This window comes from Panonychus citri, unplaced genomic scaffold (genome assembly GCF_014898815.1).
Source record: "Panonychus citri isolate SS breed McGregor unplaced genomic scaffold, ASM1489881v1 Contig00028, whole genome shotgun sequence".
NCBI lineage: Eukaryota > Metazoa > Arthropoda > Arachnida > Trombidiformes > Tetranychidae > Panonychus > Panonychus citri.
The window spans coordinates 2,965,235-2,986,442 of NW_026515433.1; the positions used below are offsets into that span (position 1 = coordinate 2,965,235).

The following is a 21,208-nucleotide window of genomic DNA, read 5'->3' on the forward strand; positions in this document are numbered from 1 at the left end:
CAAAACTTTGAGAGAAAAATTCAAAGATAAAATCGATTTACAAAGTTTATACAATGAAATGGACAAGTATGAAAAACAGACTATTGAACAACAACAGCAAATCGATAAATTACAAGCATCACTCAAGCAATTTGTTCAACAAGTTCATGATTTACAAGATCAAATCGGGAAAAAAGCTTCATTCAATAATGAGAAAAATTCAGAAATCGAAAGTATCACAAGACTCAAAGACAATACCATTCAAACATTAAGAGGTCACATTCAACGTCATGAAGAAACTATCGAAAATATACGGAAAGAGATTAGATTAGAAAAGAACTCAATCACAATCTTAATATTCAAATAGCTAAACATGAAAGAGATATGGAATTTTCAGAAAACATATCAATGATTCAGAAGAAAGACAGAAAATATACTTAAGCTTGAGGAAAATAAGAGACAACACGAAGCGTTTTAGCAGAAACAATAAAAGAGAAAATGAAGAGAAAATACGAAGAAGAAATTGAAAATTTGAACAAACAAATAACTGAGCTTAAAAAAGTCCAGAATGAGAGTCAAAAAAACTATGAGATGGAAAATAATCAATCAATAGATGTAATATCTAGTAAGGTTGCTGAGCTCAACAAATGTAATGATAATATTACACTTTTAAATACTAAATTCAATACATTGATAGAGCAACGAGACAAAGAGATCAAAGAAATTAAAGCTTATAATTCTACAAGAAGAAAGAGATAATCTTAACAAAATGAATATTGCTAATAATGATACTTTGATCAATTAAAATTGAAAATAATGAACTGAAAGGAAAAAACCGAGTTGCTATTCGAGTTAGAGAATAAAACTAAAACATCGAACAAATTCTGAATGAAACAGAACGAGTTAAAAGATCTTTGGAAGAAGAAAATCTAGAGTTGAACAACAGGGAAGATTCTTTACTGCGATTATCCGAACTTATTATCAGTAAAAGTAAGGGTAAAATATTGAGAAACCCACTGATATAGAATCAGTTCCGGTATCTCCTATAATGATGGTAAATAATCATTTTCCAGGAGTGCATGAAGGAAATATATTTGTTCCTATTTTCCAGATATAAATTTCATTTCTGCTCTAGGATTTGATTCTAATTCGTATTTGCAAATGCTTCAATCTTTCAACAATGGAGCTAAATCCTTCACTGTGAATAATTGCAACCTTAATTTGCGTTCTCATTTAATGTTTATTCATTCAGACATTGTAGCTGAACATTTTGTTGAAATAAATCTGCACGTGTTCTGAGAGTTCTTCCATTAAAACGAGGTGATAAATCAGAAATTGTTCATGAGAGATTTCAGCCATTTTATTATCCACTAAGAACTAACCGTATCGATGATATAAATTTTTACTAACTGATGAGATGGGTAATCAAATAAAATTCGCATCAGGCCGAGTTCTTATTGGTTTACATTTGAAAAGAGTTTGAAACTATATAAGAAAAACTGTAATACTAATTAGCTATTGAAATGAAATAAAGATAAAATGCAAAGAAAAGTTTATTGTTCTTGTGATTCTAATTTCACCACTTTTATAAAACTCAAGCTGGTTCAGGGTTTTGATATCAGTGTCTATAGAGGTTTTCCATATCAAAGAGGTTATGGTATTGGTACTTTAATCAGAAGATTTGGAATACTGATTCTCAAAATGTTTGGTAAACATGCACTAAAAACTGGAGTAAATGTGGGACAAGATATCTTAGATAAGAAAAGAAATATCAAACAAGTTTTAATAGGGCTAAACAAGGTTTAAAGGAAGCTGCTAAAGAATCATTATCTAAAACATCTGATTATATAGAGCAAAAGGCTCTGGTGTTAAACGTAAAAACATATAAGAAAAGAAGTAAGAAAAGAAAAGTAAATAAAAAGATATTTTTGACTAATATGGAGTATCTACATCAATCATCAATGCCTGCAAGTAAAAGTGAACTTTCTATATTCGTTGTTCCGCCCACCCAAGTCGCCATTGATACATACTATGAAGTTGACTATAGACCAGCTGCTAGTTTAGAAAACGGAAAGACTTATGAGCTTAATATTCCTGCATCTGAAGATTTCACTGACTTAAGTGCTACAATGGTTCATATTAATTTGAATATTTTGAATGATAAAGGTCAAATAGTGGACAAAGAAAATACAGTTAAACTTGTGAATAACTTTGGTAACGCGCTATTTGAACAAGTTGATCTTATTCTAGGAACTGTCAATACTTCCTTAGCAAATAATATGTATCATTATCAAGCTTATCTTGAAAATTTATTATACCGTCATCCTTGTGAAGCCGAAAAAGGTGTTATCAATAGGAAACAAACGTTCAACCTAATAAAACTTATGAACTATACTTTAGATTAAATGCCTATGTGTACACAAGACAAACTTCTATTGAATGGTGTACCCATCATATTTAAGTTCACTAGAAGCACCTCAAGTTTTCCTTTAATTTCAATTACTGATACAAATTATTCTGTTAAAATTAACGCCTTTTCTCTGATATTGAGACGGGTTAAACTATATCCTGATGTCCAAGTTTCAATTGCGAAAACTTTAGAATCATTTGCTAAATATTTTGTAACTAGATCTGATACAAAAGGATTAACAATTTCCAAAGGAGTTTCTAATGTAACAATTGAGAATATTTTCATTGACAATTACCAAAACGGATCATCATTGGATTCGTCGATGATAAAAGTTTGAGTGGTGATATTCAAAAAGATCCTTGGAAATTTGACCATTTCAATATTAATCATATCTGTTTAAATATTGATGGTGTATTATATCCAAGTATCCCATATACACCTAATTTTGAACAAGATAATGCGGTCAGAGAATTCGTTGATCTATACCGTGTTCTTGGTCAAGATGATGGAGTTCCTCAAATGAAATTAGACTATGAAAAATATTTGAAAAGTACTGTTCTATTTGCTTTCGATATAGGTGGTGACTTAGGAGCAGAGACTGGTGTATTATCTTTAATTAAAAGAGGAAAGGTTAGATTAGAAATAAGATTTTCTAAAACATTAGATAAGTCTGTCAAAGCCATTATTTTTGGACAATATGATAATCTAATAACGATAGACAAAGATAGACAAGTAACAATAGATTACTAAAATGCTTACGAGCATAGATATTAACAATGCTTTGAAAAAATATAAATGGTTTGGTGGTGTTTACCCAATTGATCGTTTACCACATCTTACCATAAAACCTAAAGCTTATGTAATAAACTTAGATGAAAGCTATAAAGAAGGATCACATTGGGTTGCTGTACATTTCAATAACTATGGTCGTGCTTTATATTTTGATTCATTTGGACGTCAGCCTGATGGTTTGATTTTGACATTTATAGAACGTAATGCACCAAATGGATACAGCCATTCATCCATGAAATATCAAGGAAATGATTCTACAGCGTGTATATTTTTGTGTCTTATTCGTAATCTTGGTTAATAGAATTAGAAAATTTTTTCATTGTTTAAAATTTGTAAACATTCAATGAATGAAAAATATTGAAAAATATTTTGACTAAAATTTTAATGAAGATGATTATTAAAATGTATAACCAATTTTAAATGAATAAAGATACTGTTGAGCTTTGGCTCATGAAATGAGCCAAAGCCAGCAGTTTATTACTACTCTCCTAATATAATTTATTGGGAAATTTTGATTATCTTTTTTTTGTAAAATTTTCCACTTCAGGTAAACAATTTATCGAATTAATTTTTTGACTCATAAATGATTAATCGAAATGATGAAATTGAATTAATTTAATTTCCTTTGGAACAATTAGATTAATTAAGTTAATAATTAAGTTTAAACTGTTAATTAGTTTTATAAATGAAACGTTTTTTTATTAATTGTTATAATACTTTCTTGCCAATTGTATTCAGTTAATTGTGTAAGTGTGAAGGTAACAAAAATTTAATTTATGATTGTGTTAATTGTTAGTTAATCATTTGCTTTGTGCTAAGTGCTCAATATAATATATATTCATAATTACAGGTTGTACATTTGTGATTAGTTAATTTAGTTACAATTAAATTTCAATTTAAGGGAAACAATCAACAAATCATATGTTAATCATGATTAATAATCATTTGTTTTCAATAAAATTTACAATCAATAAAACTAATAATTGATGTTGCTGATTGATGAATGATCAACAATTAATGGAAACAAATTAAGAATCAATTTAATTAGATTAAATTTCACTTAATCTGTTGAACAATTAGTTGGATTAAATCGTAACAATTTAGTTGATTTTTTTTTGTTGTTTGTTGTTCAATTTCTTGTTTATCCAGTGATGGTAACAAATCAAGAGACAATTAAAATTGCCTCGAGCAATTAAACTAAATTAAATGATTGAATAGAAAACAAAAAAACAATAAATTATTCAGTAAACATTGAAAAATTTATCGCCTTAGGCTGTTACCTAATTGTTATCATAATCAATGCATACGATTAATTTAATTGTAACAATAAAAATGGTGGTTTGATTGTCTTTGGGTAACAATTAAATTAATTATTTCACAGGTTTAACCAATGTTTTGTTTTGTTTTTAATAACAATCAAAGTTAATCACAATTAATGCACAAATATTTTTCAATTCCAACAATCAATCAAATTGTGTTGGTTAAAGGGCTTAATTTTTTTTCCATTGTTTAATTAGTGATTTAATTTAATCAACAGCATTTTAAATTGTGATTGTAAGAAAATAAACTTAATAACATATCATAATTATCATTAATCAAAGTTTCTTGTTGTTGTAAGTGTTTAGTTAATTGTTATAATCCAAATGATAATCAACATTATCAATTAAAAGTTTGTACACTTTGGTTTTTTTTTAATTGTTATTATTTGAATTTTTAATTGGCAGTTTGATTTGTTAATTGTAACGATGATAAAAACTGCCAAGAGTTGATTGATTTTTGTTGTTTCTCTGGTTTCTGATTAATTAAATGATAAATAATGTAAACAAATTGTTCATCTAAATTGTTACCAATATGAATATCAGTTAAATAAATTGTTGTCATCGAGATTGTTTCAATTTAACCCTCAGGCTAAATTCAATGCTCAACAATAACAACAACAATTTGACAATTAATTGTTGACATTATCTATCATTTTTTCATCTTGTTGTCTCATATTAGTTAAATTGTGATTGGTTAAATGTTTGCTAATTAATCAGCTTTGCTTTTAATTGCATATCACTTGGAGTAGGTGATTAGGTTAATTGTATATAAACAATTTACAATATTATCATGAAATCATCTTGATTATTATTATAATTGTTAATCATTTCATTTGATTTTTGTTTAAGTAAATTTTTTCAGCTCATTCAAAATATATTAATATCTTTGTGTATGTGTGTATATATTAGATATTGGAGTAATTAACAATAATAAATTAATTGTTCAGTGTTAATTTGTTTAGTGGATTCATTTGATTAATACTTTTTCAGTTTGACTTTTTGTTTTTCTCAATCAATAACATTATAAGTTATAGTATATTAATTTAGATTTGTACATAATTGCTCAACAATGTTAATGATTATCAGATGATTTCAAGATTAATAGTAAATTATTGATATAACAATTAACTGTTGGAAGATTAGTCTTGAGTTAAGAGTGTGATAATTAATCCTAATCAAGATTTGGTGAATTAACTTTCATCAAGTTTCAACTCTAAAACAATAAGTGAATTTAAAGTGTTAATAAATTGTGTGAATTATCATCATGATTAACAGGAGAAGAAGAAAAAATTAAAGGTGAGATGTGATAACAAATTTTATAACAGTGATGATTATGGTATAGATGATAAGTCATGAAGATGATGAAGATAAGAGATGATGAGAGAGAGAGAGAGAGATTCTGAATTGTTTAAATGAAACATTCCATTTTCGATGCTAACTTGGATTCTGTCTCCACGTTATCGTACATTTCGAGCTCATTTTCCATCTCTTTTGAAAGATCAATCAACTGTTTCTCATGGAGTTTTTTCAACTTCTCTTTTTCCTTATTCTGTCTCATGGCGGCACTTTTACGCTCTTCGATAAACTTTTTCGTATTGTTGGAATTTTTCTCCCTCAAGCGTCTTTCTCTTTCTGCTTTATTCCGAAGGGTTCGATCTTGAGCAACCTCTTTTGCCGTTTCAACGGAAACTTTGGCCTGACGTGTTTTCATCTCCTTGTTTTCTCGTTCAAATTTAACCTCCAATTGTTTCATCTGATTGGTTTGAGCAGCAACTAACAATTTCTCCAGGCAATCACCTAATTGTTTCCTATTTTCTTTCATCAATTCTAACTCTTCTTTACGATGTCTCTCAACCATCTCGGACCATTGTTTGGTTTGATCGATGACCATGTCTTTGATTACAGGGTCATTGGCTAGGTCATGATTATTTTTACCATTCTGTTTAACTATTTTATCCACAGCGGAACATTGAATCTTTTGGATACCCTGTTTTTCCTTGTGATGCTTTTTGCGTAAACTTTCAATCATCTTATCTTGTTTCTTAACCATCTTCAGGTAAATCTTATCATTTCTCAGATTTTCCAATGATATTGGTTTCATTTGAAATTCTTCAGCTTTCTCTTTTTCCTCTCTCTTCTTGTCCGAAACGGTCACTGCTTGGGTTGTTTGAATGTCCGTCTCCTCGATGCCCATTGCCTTCATTTGGGCCATTCGTTTCTCTTGGGCTGAAAGGAAGGCTCGAGGATCGGACAAAGCATCCATTAGATCACCAAGTCCATCGGGAACATAAATTTTAAGCTCAATACAGATAAACAACATAGGCAAGGACATTGGAAAGTTACCTTCGGTTCGAAGTGATATATGACGATAACCCGCCTGCAGGCCATCCATGGGCAGTATCCGTTGACCTAACATTTTACCATTTTCATCATAAACACCTATTCGTATCACAGCAAGATCGGGTAGAACCACTTTACGGAAAACAAAAGGCTCCTCATTGTAGACCGGATTCAGACCATTATTTGGTACCATTCGAGTTCGAAACTCTTTTCGAATGGTATCTGTTGGTAGACCATACATATCAACCTCTACATAAGTTCCAACCTTTTTATCGGATAAAAATTGGCCCGAGATAACTCGAACTGAACACTGAGCGGCAATAACACCATCTACCGGAGATTCAGCGAAAGGATCAAAGGTACGATCTTTACGCCTCATGAAATCGGGTTTCAATAAGTAGCCACAGCCACCATTGTATTCAAATTTACCCTGATTCAATTGCATGGGAAGATCGGAAGTTTGAAAATTAAGGGCGACCATTTGACAGCCTGCGTTCCAAAAGATTTGAGGTAAATAATTGGATGAATCGGCACGGGTTCCCTTTGGATAGATTCGAGATAATTGTCGCTTATTATAGTTGACAAACTCAATGGCCTGAGATTTAAGATAACCCAGTGCAGCGGTTTCCGCGAAAGAGGACATATGATAATGGATATTTGATTCTTCGGCAGTTTCGAAGCCTTGAAATTTAATGGGCTGCGTGTAATTAACTAACGACGATAAATATGGATGGACATGGACTGTTGCTCCAGTGTATTGATAATTTTGTAGAGCTAATTGCTCGGAGGCACTTCTTTTTATCTAAATTAACCAATATATAATCCAAATATTACACAAAAGAAAAAGAAATTAATTAATTATCCAAAATGACAGAGATTACCAACAATTAATCAAAAGCATAAAAAAGGATAATATATTGTTACCATTAGTCTGGGGAAAAAAGTTCATCATTGAGACTTACATATTGAATTCTTATGCTAAAAGCTCAGGCTGATGGTGAAAGTTAATAGTTGAAGGGTAAAACATTAGAGAAAAATTCTGATTCAATTTAATCTGCAGATATAAAGTGATTACAATCAACTGAACTCGAAGAGTCGGTTTATTGATAAATGTTTATATTCATGAAATAATGAGGAAATTGTTGGAATTCAATTAATCATTAAAAATTAATCATCAAACAGTAATTTCAGGAAAGGAGAAGCAGAAAATATAAACAAAAGATTCAATTATTCATGATGATAATTGTAAATCGTAACATAAAATGTAAGCAGATGAAACAATTATACATCATGAGAACAATTGAAATTGTAATAGAATTTAATTACGATCAAAAGTCAACAACAAAAAAAAATAATCAACAATTTATTGATTAATTGTGAGAATTCAACAGCCAATAATAATGACCGTTTCTTGTAACGAAGAAAAGAAAATAGCATGAAATTCATGATGGAAAAAAACTTTATCGATTGATTTCAATTTATATAACAAATAGTTATCATCATTATCATCAATGATAATTGAATATTCATCAAGTTTCATCAGTTTTTCAACATTTCAATAATAATAATCAGCTTATAATAATATTAAACGTTAGCTGTTATCATGTTTATATTAACATGATAATGTATGGATATAATTTATAAACCAGAATTTTCTGATAAGATAACATAATAAATGGCAAGTATATTAATATATAGTAAAAAAGAAGCCTAATAAATTGTTGAGATGATGAAATACTATAACAGTAATCACAATAGTGATACGAATGATAATATTGAACAAATATCATCATCTTTCAGGGAGGGAAAAAGAAACCACTTCAAAAAATCAAATTGAATAAATCACATCGAGGGAGAGAGAGAGAGAGAGAGTGAAAGTGAGTATGAGATTGAGAGAGAGAGAGAGAGAGACAGGGAATGAGGCTAGAAAACTGGATTTACCTTTTAAACTTAGTGAGGATTTAACAAATTTACAGTTAAACCTGTAGAAAGACAGAGTATTAATATTAGAATAGCAACAAAATTTCCTCGACAATACTGATTTCATGGTGTGTCCTATGAACCATAAAACTACTCAGAGATACAGGGGGAAAAGCTGAACTTTTCAAAGTTCAAGAGACAACAACAAAAACAAAACCCAAAGGTGTGAAAAGAAACAACAAACTTACAAACATAATGGTAACATAAACTTACCATTAATGTAAAGGAAACTGGTAGAAAAAATCTACTAAGAGATAATTCAGTTCATTTCATTCAGATAATGATGGTTACATGGAAATTTCAATTGCTAATGAATATCTAGGATGAAAAAGGAGGTATTATTATTTTCTCAAACCATAGACATTGATAAACATAAATGAAGTGGAAGTGGAGCTTTTTTTAATTTGATAATATTCTCATTGTTCATATTCTCCAATCATAATGAGAGTTTATAATCAACAGAGAAAGTCCATGAAATTAATCAGGAAAACTGATTTTTTTTCTTTCTCATCCCTTTCATTGGAATCAGGAGATTTCTCCCTTTCTCTAACCTTCCATAATCTTCCACCTTCCTCCTTCATTTTACTCCTACGATTTTCATAATGATGATGATAATATAATTAATAATTAACAACATTATGCTCTTACTTGCAATTTATATTACAAGATAACATAATCTGAATGGTGAATATAATGAAATAAAATGGTAAAAGAAGATGGAGAAACAATTGGATGAGGAGAAAAAAGTGCATCCAGAAAAGGTTAAAATTATCATATTATCGTCATGATTACTATGAAAATCACCGAGAGAAAGTTAATATACATAAACACACCGAAAAATTATTGTTGACACGAAACAGAGGAAGACAATGAATTCAGGGAGTAAGAGTCAAGTTAATAAACAATGTTTGATTGTTGATGGTTACAATAGTTGAAAATCATCATCATGTTCATGAAGAAGATGATAAATGAATAAATACATGAAGTGATTTCATCTATTGTAGTTCAGTAGTGAAAAAAGTATTGTATTTGTTATATGAGAGGAGGATGAAGAAAGAAAGAGAGAGAGAGAGAGAGAGAGGAGTGGGAGGGAAAATGATCAAAAATTAACAAGATTAACTATTCATTATTCAATTGATCGATTGATGATTCAGTTTTTTCATATTCTCTCTTCAAGAAAGAAACCTTTTTATATACCAGGAATGATGAACTAGTTTGTTGCCAAGCTCAAGATTCTGATATTCAGAATCTTTACAAAGCTAAATGAAGCGACTAAGAAGGTAACAATATTGGAAGTTAAATATCATTATGGTTTCGAGGATGATGGTTGAAGATAAAGAAAATAAGATGAAAGAAACTCACCTAAATCCACTTCACTTGGAACTGCATTTGGATCTTCTTGTTCATCGTCATCATCAGCTTGTAATTGACCTTTTTTCCATAATTCAAGTTCAACTAAAGAAGACGATAATATAAAAAAAATGATATAAAAACATTAATAAACGAGGAAAAAGAGATGATGATCATTTAGATGTAATATTATCATCTAAAGAAATCAACTCATCTATTAGATATAATAGAATAAATGGAGGAAAAGAAAAAAAAGAAAAAAAGAAAGTAGCTAAAACAGGAAGTAATCAGAGTGTAAACTTCTGAGACCGGAAACAGAATTGATAAAAACAGATAACTTACTTTTTTCCATCTCTGGTTTAAGTCGCTTATTTTTTATTAAAATTTTCCTCTTAAGATCATTGGGAGTCGGTAAAGGAACAGTATTGTCAAGCTGGAGGAAAGTATCAAGTACAATTGAGAATAGATAAATGTTGATATGAGATGATCATAATTGTTGTTGACAAAATTCATGGTGGAAAAATCATGAAAAAAGAGATAAAAGAAATAAAGAGAAAGAACAAAGTAAATTAATTATATCAACCATTGGATTATGTTTGTTTTATCCTTAATTGTTCATCATCATGTTATTTATTTAATTTAATTCATCACATTTTCCTCTTCAACATTCAACTAATTATCTTATTAATAATGTTAAAGAATAATAAAAAAAAACTCACAGGATAAGACGGTAAAGGCTCTTTAAGAAGGAGATCGCCCAGAATTTCATCACAGTATTTGGCTAATTTGTATTGTTGCTTTTTTCTGTAAACATCATGGATGAAAGAGATAGAGAGAGAGAGAGAGAAAAAAATATACAGAATCAGAATTAATTCTGTTAACCAAGTGATTTATTGACAACCTAATAGTTTATCCAATAAATTCAGTTCATATTAATTTGCAGAATTTGAATGTAATACTTACGAACAGTGGTTCTCAAAGGAAAGTATAATAGGATATTCAGATGTAACGAAAGCAGTGTCACGAATGGCATATATCACATCCTATTAGAAGATAAAAGAAGATTATTAAGTAAAAAGAGAACACAATTTAGGAAGATAAGGATAATAAGGTACAGTAGAAAAGGTTTGATTGATAAAGAAAAACAAACTCGAAATTAAACAACTGAAGCCTTTAATTAAGATGGATTAATTAAGCATTTTTTAAGCACTCGATTCTCCTTCAAGCTAAATACCATGATAGCATGTTGAAGGATGTGGAGGAGGAGGTGGTGATGGGAGAGAGAGAGAGAGGTAAAGGATGAAGAGAGTTTATTATAACAGATCTGATGATCCTGATAATTCTGTTAATGTTTCAAATAAAGTAAAAGGAGACAGGGAAAAGGATCAGAGTCATGGATCAGTTTATCCGTTTTTTCCTAATGTAAACAAAATTTGATAGGAAACAGAGAAGAAGATAAGTTTGAGAGAGAGAGAGAGAGAGAGAGAGAGAGAGAGAGAGAGAGAGAGAGAGCTTGAAAGAAGAAGCAAAAATAGAATAAAAAAGAAAGTTATCTGAGAAAAGATGGTTCAATGAAGAATCAAATGAACGATGAAAATGGAATCAAATTCAGAAGCGATCATCAAAATTCTATCAGAAACTGACTGAATCATATTAAATTCTCATTGTGTTATTATTACCATTAGAATGGAAAGTAACGGTAATATTATAAAGAGAAAAAAGACACTAGAAGAGACAGTAAACCAGAAAAAATGTCTCTTGGAGAATAGAAGCAAAAAAACAAGAGGAAACTTCATAACAATGGATTCGTAATGGTTTCGAAAACCAGAATCAAATGATAAGCATAAATTAATCGGTGATATGTATTCATTGACCATTATCATCAGGATCAAATCGAGAAAGCGAATTAAGTACACAATAATTATCCTATTGTTATCATGTAAAGCTACTTGTAATCATCATCATGGTTAACTATCATTTCGCTCATTGAAAAGTACAATTTTATGTAAATTCAATCATGTTAATTGAGAATCATCATTATTTCAAATTAAATGTATTCAGAACAAGTCTATGTAAATATTATCATTCTCATCCTTCATCCTTCATCCTCATCATTTTTGCTACTCTGTTATTGTGTTAACTCTTCATCACCATCATCATAAAATACGGTCACATCAAGTACATATCAACAATATAATAACAATAATAGTCAACAAATAAGCATCACAAACAAAATCAACATTAACAATGAAAATATCATGTAACATCAAGATAATCATAGTTATGTTACCAGAAAGGAAAATGTTTCAAAATCAGAATCAAAATCAAGAGTAAGAGAGAGAGAGAGAGAGAGAGAGAGAGAGAGAGAGAGATGATATTTTTAATGAGAATCAAGAAATATGAAATACAAAATAGAAAATATTTCATATGAATATAAAATATCATGAGGGGTGAAAAGCTCAATGGTGAAAACATGAAGACAAAATAAGAAAAGTTATAAAAATTAAAACTAAAAGAAAGAGATAAATGAAAAAAAAAGTTCTGAGTAATTCAAATTGAAACAGGGAAGAGATAGAAACCTACAGAATTATATGTAAACTTTAAATTTTAGATTCTCCCTGAAATGTTGATGAGCTATGGGAAATGCAGTATATTAAGTGTATTATATCAGAAGAATATAAGATATATAAATAATATCATGAGGAATGATAATCATGATAATAGAAAATAATCACGAAAGTAAAGAGGAAGATTGAGGATGAGAAATGAAGAGAAACCTCAAGATTAACTTTGTTTTCAGATTCTAAGATGAATTATCTGTTTTTTTACTTCTTGTCTTGGGTTAGGTTATCATGAAGTCTTATTTTTTTCAGTTTCATTCTTCATCACCATGGTTAATGTTAAATTGATGATGATAGAGATGAAAATAATAAGTAAAAAAAAAGATTAATGTCTAAATAGGAAAGAGATTAACATCATTATAATCACAGCGACAGTTATCATAATAAATGTTTAGTTACAATTATCATTATTAGGATAATCTATTGATTAAATTCATGATAAATTAATGGCTCAAATCACTGTAGTAATTATGAATGCTAGTGATAATCATTAAGGATAACGATACGTTAGAGGAAAATTAGGAAATCACCTTTATTTTTTTGTTTCTTCTTGTAAAAGCGATTAACATTACAACTTAAATCTACTGAGTAATGATTAAGTTAATTGTTTTAGGATTGAGTTTACCTGAGTGATTAACATTTTACAATGAATCAGAACTTGATTCACATTGGTTAATAGTGTAACTATTAAACGTTAATGATTGGAAAAGTTATCATGTTTGTTTACATTGATCAATAACCATCAATTGTATTGATCAAATTAATATGATTAAAAAAGATATAGATATCAGTGTATATAAATTTTTTCCCCTTTTTTGACAACATAAGTTAATGTCTAGTTAATCATTGTGATGGTGATGATAATCATCATCATCATCATTTACATCATTAATTTAATTTGGTTTGACAGGTAACTAAATTGACAAGGAAATAAGGTTAAATCATCATCAATTCATTGATTTAACATTTATCATTTAGTTTATTGTGATTAATCAAATCAACAAAGGTGATAATATAATATTAAATTATAACGTCCAAGTGATAAATTACTAATGATATAAATGTAGTGAAAATTGACTAAATGATTACAATTAACTAATAAATTGTCAAGATATACATATACATATACACAAGTTACCACCACAATTACTGATAAAATTTACTAATAATAGTATAACTTGAATGATTAGGATGATAGAGAATCAGAAAAAAAGTTGAAATAAAAGTTAATTGGTTCAGGCAAACAATAAATCAATCTAATAGTTAATTAGATTCAACTTGTGAAATTAAAATTAAATTAGATTAGCAGAGTAACTATGGAATCAAGTTGATTTTCCAACTTGCTAATTGAAAGATATTCACTTTCTCTCTACCGTCAAATTTACATTGATTTAGTGAAAAGTTAATTAGTTGATATAAACTATTAGAGAGAGAGAGAGAGAGAGAGAGAGAGAGAGAGAGAGAGAGAGAGAGAATTGAAATAATCAAGCAATATTTGAGAACATTAATCATAGAGAAAGTAATTAACTTTTCTAATACTTTAACTATTAATAAGACACAATGGATAGAAAAAAAATTAATAATAATTAAGATCTAATCTAATTGTATCAATAAATAAACAATCAAATATCAGTATTAAAAACTAAGTGACAATTAACTGTACATGTGATCATCAATGAGAAGCTGATTAGAGTAAAACAAAAGCAATAGATGAGTAAACAATTTAAAAAAGATAGTAAAAAAATAACAACAACACAAGAGTAATTAGAAACGATTCAATGATTAGATAGATTAGTTAATGAATGATGAGAGGGATACTGATAGTGAGAGAGAAGGTTAAATAAGTATTAACAATGTAATAACATTGATTAACACCATAATTGTCAACAAGAAATATTTAAAACAAGGGATAAAAAAACCCAACAAGTTATTGGAAAGAGAAATTGTCTTTTTGTTGTTGAGATAATTAAAATTAATCTATTGATTAGTTTGTTTGGCTCGGAAAATTATCATAAGGATGAGGATAAACTTGTTCATCTGTGATGATAAAATGATTCCGTTACTTACTTTAAAAAGGATATCTGTGCACATCGCTTTTCCGTGGGTAATTATTGGTTCTTGATCTTCACTTTTACCATCCCAACAATCGAGTTCGATACAACGGCAGCCCGCTAATAGAACCTGTCGGTACATTTCAACGGACGATTTACCACCAAATTGTCGACCGGTCAGGTATGTGTTATGAGATGAATTGATATAATAATGAGCAAGTGGTTGATCCATGTCCATGTAAAAATCTAAACGATCAAGGAAAACGGGAGCATTTTCATCGGACATTAAATAACGTATAAGGCCATCCTGGGATATTTTACCCTCCGACGAAAGGTTTGTATCGGGTTCGTAGGTTGATATAATTTCACGGGCACGTTTCTCATCGTATAGAGGGTAAAGTATTTCATTTAATCGTGGATCTCGTTGTTTATCGTTAAGAAAATCAACCAATTGACGGAAACTAATGTGTTCAGCTTTTCCTTGGGTTATTGAATTGAATAGTTCTTCGATATCGTTTCTTGGACATATTTTATGGTACAATTTGTAGAAACGGTCAAAGGTCCATTCACTTGGTTCGATAAAATCATTCTTTTCATGAGGTAATCCAACCTCTTTCATACATTGGTAAATATATTTTTCCGTTTTACCGGAGGCAAAGGTTTTGGATACCGATCGTACCGGTATCTTTGAGTTAACATCAACCAGAAAACCTAATTTCATCCAATGTTTTTGTAAACAGGTTCGAGGGCAAACATTATTGGCTTTATTGTTATTTGTAATTGAACGTAATCCTGATTTCCAGGTTGATGCTGTTTCTGGATCCGGTGTGACAACATGAGTATAATTGATGTTTACCATATCGGTTCCAGAGCAAATGGTTAAACTAACCTGGTCCAAATTGTATTGTGAGGAGACTCGAGAGGTCAACTCGGAATGGAGAGACGGATTTTTTGGAACCCCACCTTCCCTGATATCATTAACTTGGCACAATTCTAATGCTTGACCCTCTTTACCTTCTGATTTCCAGTAGATAAAAAATCCATACTCATCGACACGAAATAAGGCTCCAGTTTCAACAACTATTTCACCCTTTTCCTCTTCCCACATATCAAAATAACATCCACTGGTCAGGGCTTCAGGAACTGGTCTTGACCAGTCAAACTCCAAGGCTTTGGTCATTTGGTCAATAGAATAAAAATTTCTCTCTCACAAACAAAATAGAAAACAAGAACAAACCAGAAAGAAAGTAAAGAAAAATCCAGGGAAAGGAGAAAACACCAGAAGAGAAGAAGAAAAGGGTTAACACACACAGAGAGAGAGAGAGAAAGAAAAATAGAAGGAAGAAGAAAAAAAAGAGACAAGATGAGGTAAGAGTAGAATAGAAAAAAAATAAGGTAAAGGGAATAAAGGAAAGGGAAAGGGAAAGAAAACGAAGAAAACCCAACAGGAGAATAGAATTTGGATACAAAAAAAGAGAATAGAATATTGAAAAAGAGGGAATTTGTGTTTTAACCAGAAAACACACAGATGATGAACTGTTATTGTTGAGAATGTAACTGTTATTTGGATACAATGGATTCACTTTCCTCCTCCACTGGTGATGGTGGTTTATGGTTATATTGGTGTAATAGTTGTTCTTGGTAACCGTTAGTAAAGATGAAGAAAATAACAAATTAACAGAGAGAAAAAAGTAAAACACCAAAGAATGAATAATATTAATTACGATGATGATGATTAGGGTGATGGAGAAAAAGAGGTTAACTTGTCACAGGTAATAAAAAGGTAAAGGTTTTCATTTTTCTCTCTTTTCTCTTCTTCTTCTTCCAAATGGATTTTCTCACATCATCATCATGATCCTTCTCATGGTTTTCTTCTTTTCTAACTCGAGAGTATCTCACATCTCTTTTCTCTTCTGCTTCTTCTTCTCTTCTTCCTCCTCCTCCATTTCATTCCAATCGCTTTCAGCCTGCGCTTCTTAATCTTTTTTTCCTCTTCCATTATTTTCCTCTGTCTTTTCCTCTGTCTCCTTTTCTCGCCTTCTCTCTTTAATGTTTACTTTTATTCGAATATCCAAACTACGCCCCCATGCGATTAATCATAGAAATTGAGGGAAAGAGAGAAAAGAAAACAGAGACATGGTGACATCTTCTATCTCTCAATGTGACAATTTAACCTCTTGTTTATCTTAATCAATGATTTTCTTTTCTCTCCTAATTAATATTAATTTTTTCTTCTTTTTTCTTCCCAACTTTTAATTTCTTCCTCTAATCTTCAGTCATCACCATTTAATTTAATTCCGCATTCTACTTGAGAATTAGAATAATCTGACTTTTATTGTTCTTTTCTCTTTAAGACTTTTCCTTCTATTCCAGTGTCAACTAATATTCTAACAATTTTATTCTATTCTCTTCTACTTTTACTTCATTTTTCTCTTTGTAAATTTATGTCTTTTCATTGTCTTCTTCATTCATATCATCATAATCATCTCTCTCTCTCTCTCTCTCTTTTGTGTCTTCCCTTGGATTCTGATTAAGCCAATGTCAAGATATGATAACATTTTGTATACAAATGATGTGGTGATGAGATAAAATCTTTGCAACATCAAACAATTTTTCTACTTCAATGGTACAATGGTGAGTCTATGGCCAAAAAATGGTTTTAATTTCCACTCATGAAGCTTTTGGTTTATATTCATCATTGGAACACTAAAAACTTTTATCACCATAACCATCGTCATCACCATAAGTCTCATCATTGTCATAATCATGGTAATGATTATGTTAATTATTGTAATCATGTTGGTTAAACTGATAATTAAGACTTGGGTGATGACAAAAAAAAATGAGAGTAAAATTTTGGGTTTCAATTAACTGAAATCACTGATCGTCCTTGTAGTTACATGATATTAACCCCTTATGATATTATGGTGGTGAATTTAAGTGACATTTAGATGGATTCATGAGACACTAATCATAATGATATTACTATGTGATTATTTATAATATTAACAAATGATTTACTTCCTTTAAACATTTTCTTTTCTTTCTAATTTCAGGTTTGACTACATTATGGGTTATTTGATAGGCTTCACAAGAAGATAAATCATCATCATCATCATCTTTATCTTCATCGTCATCGTCATCGTAATTCTGATCATCATTAAGGTGACATTACCGGATTCCTTTTCAATACTTTAGAATCTCAATTTTCTTTAATTTTTTTTCTCATATTTTTTTCTTTCTTTTCCTCAATAGATTTTTTTTTCTCCCACTTCTTGGATAATAAACCTTGACTTCCGTTGGCAGAAAAAAAAACTCAATAACATGAACCAGGAAAAACTAGAGGAAAAAATTACAGAGAAAAAAGTAAACAAATCAGATCCAATTGCATGGTAATGGTTGACACATGTAATTAAAATTCTCTGTCAGGAAGATTCTTGGTGACTCTTGATTGTACCGAATTGGTGTCGGATTAGTTGAAGATTCAATTTCCATCATTTCAATTGAATTGTTAACAATCAATTTGATTTTGTTTTTATTTTCTTTGTTCTTTTTTTTTTCTTCAGTTTTTGAGTTTTCTCTTTCTCCAAGTCTTATTACAAATTGGATAATATTATTATTCTCTCACTGAGTTTATCATAATAATTATAATAATAATTGAATTTATGGATAAGTTCATTTTCATCACCATAAGTTTGTCAGAAGATTAAATTACTCAGCTCAACATGGATAATTATCAAGGATTAAATAATGTTTGTTCACCATCGTCAAAGTGATTGGGTTCTCATTGTGAGCTGATTATCACTTCTCCTTTTTTGCTTCCTTTTCTTTGCTGTTTTGTCTTAATCACAGCAAAGATGATAATGGTTACACCATAGAGATTGTCAATCATGATCAGATAATCATGTTGAAAAGACACGTTGGGTTGATAAGGAAGAGAAAGAGGGAGAGAGAGAGATAGATAGAGAGTGAGAGAGTGAGAAAGGCAACAAGACAAGGAAATGGAGCAAAAAAAAATAGAGTCAACACTGAATGTTGATGTTAATCTTGATATTACAACGAAATAGAGAAAAAGATGGTAAAAGATGATTAAGTTCCAAATTTTTTGTTCGAGAATCGAATTGGAAGTTTCTTCTTTATCATGCTTGGTGTTACTTCAATCAAAAGTAATTCCTGTTTATCGGCCATAAATTCAACTGCAGCCAAATGAGAATAGCGATCAGAAGTTGTCCACGAAGAACCATTGTAATGATACAATCGATCCTGATCATAGGCGATCAGCCCATTTGGATGAAAAGTTAATCCGATAAGTGGAACATGTTGACTTGATTCATTGTATGAATATTTGGTAAATTCAGCTGAAGAAATTGAGAAACTCATAATTAAATGGTTGGCAAATGCAAACCAAATGAGATCCTTTTGATATTGGTTAAATTTAAGGCAAGTTGGTTGTGATGATAATTTAAATCGATGTACCAACGACCAATCAGTTGTACTAATCAATGAGACTGAAAGATTTGCTAATACAACGACAATATGTTCATTAGAAGAGGCCACTTTTACTAATCGATGTTTATATTTAAACTCTTTCTCCAATGTGATTCCCGACACGGTTAATTGAAACATGTACAATTTAAGTCCAGTTGAAAGAAGAAGATATTTATCACCGATAAACTCAATTCCGGTAATTGTTTCACCGTTAAGGTCACAAAGAAGCGGAACTTTGGTCACAGAATCATTGGCACAATATAATATTCTAACTTTTTCCAATATCGAATAGCAAATCCATGGTCCAGAAAAATTTGATTGGTGAATTAAACGTTTCGATTGTATATTAATCAATTGGATGGACCTTCAACCAAAGGTACAACATTTGAATCTCCAAATGAAATTATTTCATTGCGATAATCATGGTAACTGTTGTTGTTATTGTTATTATGATTGGTGTTGTTGTTACCACGATTGTTATTGTCAATTGAGCTGATTGAAGTGTTTAATTGGGCAGTTGATGTTGATCCGGTTTCCCAAATTTGTAATGATTTACTGTACTGGAAAAGAAGACGATTCTTGTCAATTTTGATGAAATTGTTAAAAACTGGCGCTTGATGGATCTGTTTTTGTGGAAAAGCGCAAATTTGGGTCAAATAACAATCGAAACCACCAGAGATTAGCCAACCCTTACTAGCGACAAGAGATCGAACATCGTTACTGTGAATATGTAGAACCGTTGATTGGACTCCTTTACCATTAGAATCAAGAGTGAAAGTGACTACATTTGGATCGGTTCCTGATGAGTAAATGACTCTATGTGAATCACCCGATTTACCAGCTGATTGGGTTAAACAGAGAACATCAGCTTTATGGGAATTACTTTGATTAATTAGAAGAGCATTTTTACCATCCCAGAAAGAAGTGAATCCCTTTGAATCACCAGAGATAATTGTAAAATCATCGGCAATAGTTAAAGACCAGAAAATTGTATTCTCATTAGATGAACGGATAACATTTAAACAATTTCCATTCTCATAGTTCCAAATTTTAATTATCCCAATTGAACCAGAGATTAATTTCTTATCACCTTCCAAAGGTTCATACCAAGTGACACATAATATTCGAGCTTTATCTCGACTCATCGTTTTAACAAAATCGATTCCATATTTATCATGTTCAACTATTGCAACGTTAAAGATACAAATGTAACCCTCCTCGGTACCAACAGCGACAAGAGTTTTATCCTTATTAAATTGTAAACACCAACCAGCACCAGAGACCAGTGGATATCCTTGGTGAAGTACATTATTGACCAAATCAACCTGATGAATTTTACCATTTAATCCACAAGCCCATAATCGACCATCAAATGACCATCCCAACGATTCAATTGAACTTGGATCATCTTCATCTTCATGGATAACCTGACTTAAAGTTGCTCGATGGTCAATTGACCAATCCCATATTTCAATTAGAGAATAGGATATTAATGATTCTACATCAATTGTAGATTGTTTCAATTTAGCTGATGATGGTGTCGATGATGATGATGATGATGATGATGATGCTGGTGGTGGTTGTAACGTTGATGAAGAAGATGATTTAACATCTAATGGTAATGATCTTCTAAGAACAGCTAATTTATTTTCTTCTGGATTAAAGGCTAAACAATTTATGGAAAATAACAAATCTGGTTCAAAGAGATTAACACGATGGGTGACAAAACGATTATTCATTCTCACGGGCATAACAATTTGGAAGAAAAAAATGACAGAAATTAAATTAGTAACAATCAAATTAAATTGTTGTTCAGAAAAACAATACAAATTCAATCACATGGAAATATTCACATGCTTGTTGATGAAAATTTTAAAT

General features: G+C 30.4%; 2 protein-coding genes across 2 annotated transcripts; both read right to left on the reverse strand.

Annotated features, from left to right (window-relative positions):
- Window positions 1-5,722: 5,722 nt before the first annotated feature.
- Window positions 5,723-16,804, reverse strand: LOC128397310 (1-phosphatidylinositol 4,5-bisphosphate phosphodiesterase-like). The gene is made up of 6 exons (XM_053358025.1): window positions 14,859-16,804; window positions 11,134-11,213; window positions 10,890-10,974; window positions 10,513-10,603; window positions 10,179-10,275; window positions 5,723-7,634 (listed from the first exon to the last, which is right to left on the reverse strand). The coding sequence occupies exons 1-6, from the start codon at window positions 16,020-16,022 to the stop codon at window positions 5,909-5,911; spliced, it is 3,243 nt and encodes a 1,080-aa protein (XP_053214000.1). The 5' UTR covers window positions 16,023-16,804; the 3' UTR covers window positions 5,723-5,908.
- Window positions 16,805-18,345: 1,541 nt separating this feature from the next.
- Window positions 18,346-21,164, reverse strand: LOC128397308 (uncharacterized). Its single transcript, XM_053358022.1, is given in 2 exon segments — window positions 18,346-19,689; window positions 19,692-21,164. Coding segments are annotated over 2 exon segments (2,148 nt in total). The 5' UTR covers window positions 21,082-21,164; the 3' UTR covers window positions 18,346-18,931.
- Between the last annotated feature and the right edge of the window lie 44 nt (window positions 21,165-21,208).